The sequence below is a fragment of the Coregonus clupeaformis genome, unplaced genomic scaffold, assembly GCF_020615455.1.
Source record: "Coregonus clupeaformis isolate EN_2021a unplaced genomic scaffold, ASM2061545v1 scaf0258, whole genome shotgun sequence".
Lineage (NCBI taxonomy): Eukaryota > Metazoa > Chordata > Actinopteri > Salmoniformes > Salmonidae > Coregonus > Coregonus clupeaformis.
The window spans coordinates 1-15,000 of NW_025533713.1; the positions used below are offsets into that span (position 1 = coordinate 1).

At 40.1% G+C, this 15,000-nt stretch overlaps 1 protein-coding gene across 1 annotated transcript in view; it reads left to right on the plus strand.

The window, feature by feature from the left end:
- Positions 1–12,948: 12,948 nt before the first annotated feature.
- The window catches only part of LOC121583072 (thymic stromal cotransporter homolog), a gene marked incomplete at its 5' end in the record, with an annotated part of 40,166 nt that continues 38,114 nt past the window's right edge, over positions 12,949–15,000 (plus strand). Inside the window, 2 exons of the mRNA XM_045214442.1 lie at positions 12,949–13,533; positions 13,828–13,999. Coding sequence (XP_045070377.1) covers positions 12,949–13,533; positions 13,828–13,999 — 757 coding nt within the window. The remainder of the gene's footprint in view (positions 13,534–13,827; positions 14,000–15,000) is intronic.

A 15,000-nucleotide genomic window follows, 5' to 3' on the forward strand; every position in this document is an offset into this window, starting at 1 on the left:
GTAAGTCAGTGAACAGCAATATTGCGTTTGGAATTTTAACACCCATAATGTAAAATGTGACACATTTTACATTGTGGGGATTATATGTTAACTCAAATAGTGTTAAACTAACAAGCCAAGAGTGTTGGGGTCCTAACACCATGGGTGTTGCAAATTCCGATTTAAAAGGTGCTACACAGGATTGTTTTTGCATTTTTTCATTGTAATGTCAGAAAATGTCCATAATATATCTGGAGCTAACAGTGGAATGATAGTGTTTGACAGTATTAACTTACCCGCCAGTGTTGTGATTGGCTGTGATTTTCGCCTATTGGTTTCTCCTGTCCGAGCGGCGTCTGGTGTCAAACTGGGAAAGCCGTGCTGACTTTGTGGCTGTGTTATCTAGTGAAAATCGCTCATTTCCTGGTTGCTAAAATTCTACACTGTTTGCTCAATTTCAATACCATACTTCGACAGCCTAGTTTTGCACTAATACAGGGCTCTGAAACACCGGGTTTGCAGGCCACATCAGCAAGTCACATTATGCTGGCTTGCAAAGTGTTATATAATTCCTATTGGAATCCAGCCAGAGTTAAGATAGCAAACAATTTGAACTTTTATTCACATGTAACTGCAGTTAGATTGACTGCCAGGGTAGGGAAGATTGATAAATGAGACTACCTAAACCATCTAACCTGGAACAACCATCTCAATAACGGGTGAAATAAGTCCAACCACTTACAGATTGGATTAGTTTAGAAAAATATATGTTATTTATCTTTGTGTAGTATAATATCAATTAATCTAATCAATGTGCAGAAACATAGATATTAAAACAAACTATTCTAAAAAAGCAACCTGCAACAAATAATGCTGGAAAATATGATAACCCCTCCCATATCTTTTTCACCCAAAGAATTCACAGAAATTAACAACACCTGGTTAAAACTTCATTTATTCACTGCAGGTGGTTTCAATTTCAATCCCACTGGTGTTAACCCCACTAGAATCAACAGATATAACACTGGTGTTAACCCCACTAGAATCAACAGATATAACACTGGTGTTAACCTCACTAGAATCAACAGATATAACACTGGTGTTAACCCCACTAGAATCAACAGATTTAACACTGGTGTTAACCCCACTAGAATCAACAGATATAACACTGGTGTTAACCCCACTAGAATCAACAGATTTATACACTGGTGTTAACCCCACTAGAATCAACAGATATAACATGGTGTGTAACCTACTAGAATCAACAGATATAACACTGGTGTTAACCCCACTAGAATCAACAGATTTAACACTGGTGTTAACCCCACTAGAATCAACAGATATAACACTGGTGTTAACCCCACTAGAATCAACAGATTTAACACTGGTGTTAACACCACTAGAATCAACAGATATAACACTGGTGTTAACCCCACTAGAATCAACAGATATAACACTGGTGTGTTAACCCCACTAGAATCAACAGATATAACACTGGTGTTAACCCCACTAGAATCAACAGATATAACACTGGTGTTAACCCCACTAGAATCAACAGATTTAACACTGGTGTTAACCCCACTAGAATCAACAGATATAACACAGGTGTTAACCCCACTAGAATCAACAGATATAACACTGGTGTTAACCCCCACTAGAATCAACAGATATAACACTGGTGTTAACCCCACTAGAATCAACAGATTTAACACTGGTGTTAACCCCACTAGAATCAACAGATATAACACTGGTGTTAACCCCACTAGAATCAACAGATATAACACTGGTGTTAACCCCACTAGAATCAACAGATATAACACTGGTGTTAACCCCACTAGAATCAACAGATATAACACTGGTGTTAACCCCACTAGAATCAACAGATTTAACACTGGTGTTAACCCCACTAGAATCAACAGATATAACACTGGTGTTAACCCCACTAGAATCAACAGATATAACACTGGTGTTAACCCCACTAGAATCAACAGATATAACACTGGTGTTAACCCCACTAGAATCAACAGATTTAACACTGGTGTTAACACCACTAGAATCAACACTCAGATATAACACTGGTGTTAACCCCACTAGAATCAACAGATATATCACTGGTGTTAACCCCACTAGAATCAACAGATATAACACTGGTGTTAACCCCACTAGAATCAACAGATATAACACTGGTGTTAACACCACTAGAATCAACAGATTTAACACTGGTGTTAACCCCACTAGAATCAACAGATTTAACACTGGTGTTAACCCCACTAGAATCAACAGATATAACACTGGTGTTAACCCCACTAGAATCAACACCCAGATATAACACTGGTGTTAACCTCACTAGAATCAACAGATATAACACTGGTGTTAACCCCACTAGAATCAACAGATTTAACACTGGTGTTAACCCCACTAGAATCAACAGATATAACACTGGTGTTAACCCCACTAGAATCAACAGATTTAACACAGGTGTTAACCCCACTAGAATCAACACTCAGATATAACACTGGTGTTAACCCCACTAGAATCAACAGATATAACACTGGTGTTAACCCCACTAGAATCAACAGATATAACACTGGTGTTAACCCCACTAGAATCAACAGATTTAACACTGGTGTTAACCCCACTAGAATCAACAGATATAACACTGGTGTTAACCCCACTAGAATCAACACTCAGATATAACACTGGTGTTAACCCCACTAGAATCAACAGATATAACACTGGTGTTAACCTCACTAGAATCAACAGATATAACACTGGTGTTAACCCCACTAGAATCAACAGATATAACACTGGTGTTAACCCCACTAGAATCAACACTCAGATATAACACTGGTGTTAACCCCATTAGAATCAACAGATATAACACTGGTGTTAACACCACTAGAATCAACAGATTTAACACTGGTGTTAACACCACTAGAATCAACAGATTTAACACTGGTGTTAACCCCACTAGAATCAACAGATATAACACTGGTGTTAACCCCACTAGAATCACACAGATATAACACTGGTGTTAACCCACTAGAATCAACAGATATAACACTGGTGTTAACACCACTAGAATCAACAGATATAACACTGGTGTTAACCCCACTAGAATCAACAGATATAACACTGGTGTTAACCCCACTAGAATCAACAGATATAACACTGGTGTTAACCCCACTAGAATCAACACTCAGATATAACACTGGTGTTAACCCCACTAGAATCAACACTCAGATATAACACTGGTGTTAACCCCACTAGAATCAACAGATATAACACTGGTGTTAACCCCACTAGAATCAAATCAACTAAGATATAACACTGGTGTTAACCCCACTAGAATCAACACCAGATATAACACTGGTGTTAACCCCACTAGAATCAACCAGATATAACACTGGTGTTAACCCCACTAGAATCAACAGATATAACACTGGTGTTAACCCCACTAGAATCAACAGATATAACACTGGTGTTAACCCCACTAGAATCAACAGATATAACACTGGTGTTAACCCCACTAGAATCAACAGATATAACACTGGTGTTAACCCCACTAGAATCAACAGATATAACACTGGTGTTAACCCCACTAGAATCAACACTCAGATATAACACTGGTGTTAACCCCACTAGAATCAACACTCAGATATAACACTGGTGTTAACCCCACTCAGAATCAACAGATATAACACTGGTGTTAACCCCACTAGAATCAACAGAATATAACACTGGTGTTAACCCCACTAGAATCAACAGATATAACACTGGTGTTAACCCCACTAGAATCAACAGATTTAACACTGGTGTTAACCCCACTAGAATCAACAGATTTAACACTGGTGTAACCCCACTAGAATCAACAGATATAACACTGGTGTTAACCACTAGAATCAACAGATATAACACTGGTGCAACCCCACTAGAATCAACAGATATAACACTGGTGTTAACCCCACTAGAATCAACAGATATAACACTGGTGTTAACCCCACTAGAATCAACAGATATAACACTGGTGTTAACCCCACTAGAATCAACACTCAGATATAACACTGGTGTTAACCCCACTAGAATCAACAGATATAACACTGGTGTTAACCCCACTAGAATCAACAGATATAACACTGGTGTTAACCCCACTAGAATCAACAGATATAACACTGGTGTTAACCCCACTAGAATCAACAGATATAACACTGGTGTTAACACCACTAGAATCAACAGATTTAACACTGGTGTTAACCCCACTAGAATAAACAGATTTAACACTGGTGTTAACCCCACTGGAATCAACAGATATAACACTGGTGTTAACCCCACTAGAATCAACAGATATAACACTGGTGTTAACCCAACTAGAATCAACAGATATAACACTGGTGTTAACCCCACTAGAATCAACAGATATAACACTGGTGTTAACCCCACTAGAATCAACACTCAGATATAACACTGGTGTTAACCCCACTAGAATCAACACTCAGATACAACACTGGTGTTAACCCCACTAGAATCAACAGATATAACACTGGTGTTAACCCCACTAGAATCAACAGATATAACACTGGTGTTAACCCCACTAGAATCAACAGATATAACACTGGTGTTAACCCCACTAGAATCAACAGATTTAACACTGGTGTTAACCCCACTAGAATCAACAGATTTAACACTGGTGTTAACCCCACTAGAATCAACAGATATAACACTGGTGTTAACCCCACTAGAATCAACAGATATAACACTGGTGTTAACCCCACTAGAATCAACAGATATAACACTGGTGTTAACCCCACTAGAATCAACAGATATAACACTGGTGTTAACCCCACTAGAATCAACAGATATAACACTGGTGTTAACCCCACTAGAATCAACACTCAGATATAACACTGGTGTTAACCCCACTAGAATCAACACTCAGATATAACACTGGTGTTAACCCCACTAGAATCAACAGATATAACACTGGTGTTAACCCCACTAGAATCAACAGATATAACACTGGTGTTAACCCCACTAGAATCAACAGATATAACACTGAGTGTTAACCCCACTAGAATCAACAGATTTAACACTGGTGTTAACCCCACTAGAATCAACAGATACTAACACTGGTGTTAACCCCACTAGAATCAACAGATATAACACTGGTGTTAACCCCACTAGAATCAACAGATATAACACTGGTGTTAACCCCACTAGAATCAACAGATATAACACTGGTGTTAACCCACTAGAATCAACAGATATAACACTGGTGTTAACCCCCACTAGAATCAACAGATTTAACACTGGTGTTAACCCCACTAGAATAAACAGATTTAACACTGGTGTTAACCCCACTAGAATCAACAGATATAACACTGGTGTTAACCCCACTAGAATCAACAGATATAACACTGGTGTTAACCCCACTAGAATCAACAGATATAACACTGGTGTTAACACCACTAGAACCAACAGATTTAACACTGGTGTTAACCCCACTAGAATAAACAGATTTAACACTGGTGTTAACCCCACTAGAATCAACAGATATAACACTGGTGTTAACCCCACTAGAATCAACAGATATAACACTGGTGTTAACACCCACTAGAATCAACAGATATAACACTGGTGTTAACCCCACTAGAATCAACAGATTTAACACTGGTGTTAACCCCACTAGAATCAGAATAACACTGGTGTTAACCCCACTAGAATCAACAGATATAACACTGGTGTTAACCCCACTAGAATCAAACAGATATAACACTGGTGTTAACCCCACTAGAACCAACAGATTTAACACTGGTGTTAACCCCACTAGAATAAACAGATTTAACACTGGTGTTAACCCCACTGGAATCAACAGATATAACACTGGTGTTAACCCCACTAGAATCAACAGATATAACACTGGTGTTAACCCCACTAGAATCAACACTCAGATATAACACTGGTGTTAACCCCACTAGAATCAACAGATATAACACTGGTGTTAACCCCACTAGAATCAACAGATATAACACTGGTGTTAACCCCACTAGAATCAACAGATATAACACTGGTGTTAACCCCACTAGAATAAACCAGATATAACACTGGTGTTAACCCCACTAGAATCAACAGATATAACACTGGTGTTAACCCCACTAGAATCAACAGATATAACACTGGTGTTAACCCCACTAGAATCAACAGATATAACACTGGTGTTAACCCCACTAGAATCAACAGATATAACACTGGTGTTAACCCCACTAGAATCAACAGATATAACACTGGTGTTAACCCCACTAGAATCAACTCAGATATAACACTGGTGTTAACCCCACTAGAATCAACAGATATAACACTGGTGTTAACCCCACTAGAATCAACAGATATAACACTGGTGTTAACCCCACTAGAATCAACAGATATAACACTGGTGTTAACCCCACTAGAATCAACAGATTTAACACTGGTGTTAACCCCACTAGAATCAACAGATATAACACTGGTGTTAACCCCACTAGAATCAACAGATATAACACTGGTGTTAACCCCACTAGAATCAACAGATATAACACTGGTGTTAACCCCACTAGAATCAACAGATATAACACTGGTGTTAACCCCACTAGAATCAACAGATATAACACTGGTGTTAACCCCACTAGAATCAACAGATATAACACTGGTGTTAACCCCACTAGAATCAACAGATATAACACTGGTGTTAACCCACTAGAATCAACAGATATAACACTGGTGTTAACCCCACTAGAATCAAACAGATATAACACTGGTGTTAACCCCACTAGAATCAACAGATATAACACTGGTGTTAACCCCACTCAGAATCAACAGATATAACACTGGTGTTAACCCCACTAGAATCAACAGATATAACACTGGTGTTAACCCCACTAGAATCAACCAGATATAACACTGGTGTTAACCCCACTAGAATCAACAGATATAACACTGGTGTTAACCCCACTAGAATCAACAGATATAACACTGGTGTTAACCCCACTAGAATCAACAGATATAACACTGGTGTTAACCCCACTAGAATCAACAGATATAACACTGGTGTTAACCCCACTAGAATCAACAGATATAACACTGGTGTTAACCCCACTAGAATCAACAGATATAACACTGGTGTTAACCCCACTAGAATCAACACTCAGATATAACACTGGTGTTAACCCCACTAGAATCAACACTCAGATATAACACTGGTGTTAACCCCACTAGAATCAACAGATATAACACTGGTGTTAACCCCACTAGAATCAACAGATATAACACTGGTGTTAACCCCACTAGAATCAACAGATATAACACTGGTGTTAACCCCACTAGAATCAACAGATATAACACTGGTGTTAACCCCACTAGAATCAACAGATTTAACACTGGTGTTAACCCCACTAGAATCAACAGATATAACACTGGTGTTAACCCCACTAGAATCAACAGATATAACACTGGTGTTAACCCCACTAGAATCAACAGATATAACACTGGTGTTAACCCCACTAGAATCAACAGATATAACACTGGTGTAACCCCCACTAGAATCAACACTCAGATATAACACTGGTGTTAACCCCACTAGAATCAACAGATATAACACTGTTTAAAGAATCAACAGATATAACACTGGTGTTAACCCCACTAGAATCAACAGATATAACACTGGTGTTAACCCCACTAGAATCAACAGATATAACACTGGTGTTAACACCACTAGAACCAACAGATTTATATGATTTAACACTGGTGTTAACCCCACTAGAATCAACAGATATAACACTGGTGTTAACCCCACTAGAATCAACAGATATAACACTGGTGTTAACCCCACTAGAATCAACAGATATATCACTGGTGTTAACCCCACTAGAATCAACAGATATATCACTGGTGTTAACCCCACTAGAATCAACAGATATAACACTGGTGTTAACCCCCACTAGAATCAACAGATATAACACTGGTGTTAACCCCACTAGAATCAACAGATATAACACTGGTGTTAACCCCACTAGAATCAACAGATTTAACACTGGTGTTAACCCCACTAGAATCAACAGATATAACACTGGTGTTAACCCCACTAGAATCAACAGATATAACACTGGTGTTAACCCCACTTAGAATCAAAGATACTGGAAACTAGATATAAACACTGGTGTTAACCCCACTAGAATCAACAGATATAACACTGGTGTTAACCCCACTAGAATCAACAGATATAACACTGGTGTTAACCCACTAGAATCAACAGATATAACACTGGTGTTAACCCCACTAGAATCAACAGATATAACACTGGTGTTAACCCCAACTAGAATCAACAGATATAACACTGGTGTTAACCCCACTAGAATCAACAGATATAACACTGGTGTTAACCCCACTAGAATCAACAGATATAACACTGGTGTTAACCCCACTAGAATCAACAGATATAACACTGGTGTTAACCCCACTAGAATCAACAGATATAACACTGGTGTTAACACCACTAGAACCAACAGATTTAACACTGGTGTTAACCCCACTAGAATAAACAGATTTAACACTGGTGTTAACCCCACTAGAATCAAAAGATATAACACTGGTGTTAACCCCACTAGAATCAACAGATATAACACTGGTGTTAACCCCACTAGAATCAACAGATATAACACTGGTGTTAACACCACTAGAACCAACAGATTTAACACTGGTGTTAACCCCACTAGAATAAACAGATTTAACACTGGTGTTAACCCCACTGGAATCAACAGATATAACACTGGTGTTAACCCCACTAGAATCAACAGATATAACACTGGTGTTAACCCCACTAGAATCAACAGATATAACACTGGTGTTAACCCCACTAGAATCAACAGATATAACACTGGTGTTAACCCCACTAGAATCAACAGATATAACACTGGTGTTAACCCCACTAGAATCAACAGATATAACACTGGTGTTAACCCCACTAGAATCAACAGATATAACACTGGTGTTAACCCCACTAGAACCAACAGATATAACACTGGTGTTAACCCCACTAGAATCAACAGATATAACACTGGTGTTAACCCCACTAGAATCAACAGATATAACACTGGTGTTAACCCCACTAGAATCAACAGATATAACACTGGTGTTAACCCCACTAGAATCAACAGATATAACACTGGTGTTAACCCACTAGAATCAACAGATATAACACTGGTGTTAACCCCACTAGAATCAAACAGATTTAACACTGGTGTTAACCCCACTAGAATCAACAGATATAACACTGGTGTTAACCCACTAGAATCAACAGATATAACACTGGTGTTAACCCCACTAGAATCAACACTCAGATATAACACTGGTGTTAACCCCACTAGAATCAACAGATATAACACTGGTGTGCTAACCACCAGAATCAACAGATATAACACTGGTGTTAACCCCACTAGAATCAACAGATATAACACTGGTGTTAACCCCACTAGAATCAACAGATATAACACTGGTGTTAACCCCACTAGAATCAACAGATATAACACTGGTGTTAACCCCACTAGAATCAACAGATATAACACTGGTGTTAACCCCACTAGAATCAACAGATATAACACTGGTGTTAACCCACTAGAATCAACAGATATAACACTGGTGTTAACCCCACTAGAATCAACAGATATAACACTGGTGTTAACCCCACTAGAATCAACAGATATAACACTGGTGTTAACCCCACTAGAATCAACAGATATAACACTGGTGTTAACCCCACTAGAATCAACAGATATAACACTGGCGTTAACCCCACTAGAATCAACAGATATAACACTGGTGTTAACCCCACTAGAATCAACAGATATAACACTGGTGTTAACCCACTAGAATCAACAGATATAACACTGGTGTTAACACCACCAGAATCAACAGATTTAACACTGGTGTTAACCCCACTAGAATCAACAGATATAACACCGGTGTTAACCCCACTAGAATCAACAGATATAACACTGGTGCTAACCCCACTAGAATCAACAGATATGAACACTGGTGTTAACCCCACTAGAATCAACAGATATAACACTGGTGTAACCACTAGAATCAACAGATATAACACTGGTGTTAACCCCACTAGAATCAACAGATATAACACTGGTGTTAACCCCACTAGAATCAACAGATATAACACTGTGAACCCCACTAGAATCAACAGATATAACACTGGTGTTAACCCCACTAGAATCAACAGATATAACACTGGTGTTAACCCCACTAGAATCAACAGATATAACACTGGTGTTAACCCCACTAGAATCAACAGATATAACACTGGTGTTACCCACTCAGAATCAACAGATATAACACTGGTGTTAACCCCACTAGAATCAACAGATATAACACTGGTGTTAACCCCACTAGAATCAACAGATATAACACTGGTGTTAACCCCACTAGAATCAACAGATATAACACTGGTGTAGCTTCACTAGAATCAACAGATATAACACTGGTGTTAACTCACTAGAATCAACAGATATAACACTGGTGTTAACCCCACTAGAATCAACAGATATAACACTGGTGTTAACCCCACTAGAATCAACAGATATAACACTGGTGTTAACCCCACTAGAATCAACACTCAGATATAACACTGGTGTTAACCTCACTAGAATCAACAGATATAACACTGGTGTTAACCCCACTAGAATCAACAGATATAACACTGGTGTTAACCCCACTAGAATCAATCAGATATAACACTGGTGTTAACCCCACTAGAATCAACAGATATAACACTGGTGTTAACCCCACTAGAATCAACAGATATAACACTGGTGTTAACCCCACTAGAATCAACAGATATAACACTGGTGTTAACCCACTAGAATCAACAGATATAACACTGGTGTTAACCCCACTAGAATCAACAGATATAACACTGGTGTTAACCCCACTAGAATCAACAGATATAACACTGGTGTTAACCCCACTAGAATCAACAGATATAACACTGGTGTTAACACCACTAGAATCAACAGATTTAACACTGGTGTTAACCCCACTAGAATCAACAGATTTAACACTGGCGTTAACCCCACTAGAATCAACAGATATAACACTGGTGTTAACCCCACTAGAATCAACACTCAGATATAACACTGGTGTTAACCCCACTAGAATCAACAGATATAACACTGGTGTTAACCCCACTAGAATCAACAGATATAACACTGGTGTTAACCCCACTAGAATCAACAGATATAACACTGGTGTTAACCCCACTAGAATCAACAGATATAACACTGGTGTTAACCCCACTAGAATCAACAGATATAACACTGGTGTTAACCCCACTAGAATCAACAGATATAACACTGGTGTTAACCCCACTAGAATCAACAGATATAACACTGGTGTTAACCCCACTAGAATCAACAGATATAACACTGGTGTTAACCCCACTAGAATCAACAGATATAACACTGGTGTTAACCCACCAGAATCAACAGATATAACACTGGTGTTAACACCACTAGAATCAACAGATTTAACACTGGTGTTAACCCCACTAGAATCAACAGATTTAACACTGGCGTTAACCCCACTAGAATCAACAGATATAACACTGGTGTTAACCCCACTAGAATCAACAGATATAACACTGGTGTTAACACTAGAATCAACAGATATAACACTGGTGTTAACCCACTAGAATCAACAGATATAACACTGGTGTTAACCCCACTAGAATCAACAGATATAACACTGGTGTTAACCCCACTAGAATCAACAGATATAACACTGGTGTTAACCCCACTAGAATCAACAGATATGAACACTGTGTAACCCACTAGAATCAACAGATATAACACTGGTGTTAACCCCACTAGAATCAACAGATATAACACTGGGTGTTAACCCCACTAGAATCAACAGATATAACACTGGTGTTAACCCCACTAGAATCAACAGATATAACACTGGTGTTAACACCACTAGAATCAACAGATTTAACACTGGTGTTAACCCCACTAGAATCAACAGATTTAACACTGGCGTTAACCCCACTAGAATCAACAGATATAACACTGGTGTTAACCCCACTAGAATCAACAGATATAACACTGGTGTTAACCCCACTAGAATCAACAGATATAACACTGGTGTTAACACCACTAGAATCAACAGATTTAACACTGGTGTTAACCCCACTAGAATCAACAGATTTAACACTGGCGTTAACCCCACAGAATCAACAGATATAACACTGGTGTTAACCCCCAGAATCAAACTAGATATAACACTGGTGTTAACCTCACTAGAATCAACAGATATAACACTGGTGTTAACCCCACTAGAATCAACAGATATAACACTGGTGTTAACCCCACTAGAATCAACAGATATAACACTGGTGTTAACCCCACTAGAATCAACAGATATAACACTGGTGTTAACCCCACTAGAATCAACAGATATAACACTGGTGTTAACCCCACTAGAATCAACAGATATAACACTGGTGTTAACCCCACTAGAATCAACACTCAGATATAACACTGGTGTTAACCCCACTAGAATCAACAGATATAACACTGGTGTTAACCCCACTAGAATCAACAGATATAACACTGGTGTTAACCCCACTAGAATCAACAGATATAACACTGGTGTTAACCCCACTAGAATCAACAGATATAACACTGGTGTTAACCCCACTAGAATCAACAGATATATCACTGGTGTTAACCCCACTAGAATCAACACTCAGATATAACACTTTTTACCTCAACACCGAGATTTTGCTGTGTAGACTTTGTGTTTTTAATCCTTGATAGTTTTTAGTATAGCCTATTGTTGTAACCTACTTAAATGGCTGAGGCAACTAAGTATTCTAAATATGTATGATAAAATGCTTTCATTAATTAATTAATTTATTCATTAATTCACAAGGTAGGGGACCTGGGGTACCGGAAGATCCCCATAGTGATCCCTCTGGTGGGTTACCTGGTCTCCAGAGGGGTCCTACTCCTGGTCCTGGTGATGGAGCTCCCGATAGAGGCTATGTTCGGCGGGGTCGTGGTCCACGGACTCAGCGGCGGGTTCTGCTCCTACTGGGCCGGGGTCATGACCCTGGTGTCGCTCACCTCCACCGAGGAGGACCGCTCTCTCCACATGATGCACATCGAGCTGGTCTACGGAGTAGCCGGTCTCATCGGTAGTCTAGCGTCTGGGCACCTCTTCCAGTTATGCAATGTGGACTTTAAACAAGGGACTGTGTTAGTGAGCCTGAGCATCTTGCTCTACTTTGTGTGCCTCATCTACACAACGTTTGTATTTCTAATGCCAAGTATCTTGCCAAGCGCACAAGAGCGCAACGAGACCAGCGGGATCATCGACGTGCAATATTCCAGGAATATTCTGAACATTCTGCTTCTTTTTGCGGGTGGGATTCTATATGACATGGCGGTGGGAGGAGGGATGGAGATACTGGTGACCTTTGAGATGAAGGAGCCCCTGAACTGGAACGCGACCCAGGTGAGTTGAAATGCATTGTATTTTGGGTTAAAAATGTGTGTGGATTTGTAGCCTGGGTACTGTTCTGTTGTGTCATCGTGCCACTCCTGGCCCTGCCAAACATGTTTCACAAGCAGTTGGAATGATAGCACCAACATATCTGGGCCCAGGCCAGTGCATTTGATCCCAGAGGGTAACATTTGAAAACATTCATTAAAACACGTTTCCAAACCAGATCCCTATATTGCAGAGTTGTGACTTGTGAGAATGAACTATTGTAATAGAAGGCTCTGGTTAAACCAATCACATCAACAGGTGGGTTACGGTAACGCCGCCGGGTTCATGGTGTTCCTGACGAGCTTCCTGGGTGTCATGGTCATGTCCAGGTGGGTGAGTGAAGTCACCCTCATCATCATCGGCATGGTGTCCTTCGCTGGCGGGATCTACTTCATGGCCTTCGTCACGACAACATACATGTTCTATATGGGTAAGAGGAAGTTCATCATGACTGGTTTGATTTCAGACAATATTACAATTAACACATAAGGTCCACAGTGAATGACAAGGCTCCTCTTTATTACAGTTCAAACCGGGTTAAACACACACAGAGAGAGAGACACAGAGAGAGAGACACACAGAGAGATAAAGACACAGAAAGAGAGACACAGCGAGAGAGACACACAGAGAGAGACAAACAGAGACACACAGGGAAACACAGGGAAACACACAGAGCGAGAGGGACACAGAGAGACACAGAGAGAGAGACAACGAGAGAGACAGAGAGAGACACAGTGAGAGACACACACAGTGAGGGACACACAGAGAGAGACACAGAGAGAGAGAGACATAGAGAGACACACAGAGACACACAGGGAAACACAGAGAGAGAGAGACACAGAGAAACAAAGAGAGAGACGGAGAGAGAGACACAGTGAGAGACACACACAGTGAGGGACACACAGAGAGAGAGCAGAGAGAGAGAGACACAGAGCGAGAGACGGAGAGAGAGACACACACAGTGAGAGACACACACAGTGAGGGACACACAGAGAGAGACGCAGAGAGAGAGAGACACAGAGCGAGAGAGACACAGAGAGAGAGAGAGACACAGTGAGAGACACACACAGAGAGAGACAGAGAGAGACACACAGAGAGACACACAGAGAGAGAGATAGACACAGAGAGAGAGACACAGAGAGAGAGAGAGACACACACATAGAGAGGGAGAGAGACAGAGAGAGAGAGACACAGAGACACACAGAGAGAGAGAGAGAGCGAGAGACACAACAGGAGAGACACACAGAGAGAGACACAGAGAGAGAGACAGATAGACACAGAGAGAGAGACACACAGAGAGAGAGGCACAGAGAGAGAGGCACAGAGACAGGCACACATAGAGAGACACAAAGAGAGAGAGAGAGACACAGAGAGAGAGACACAGAGAGAGAGACACAGAGAGAGAGAGACAGAGAGACACACAGGGAAACA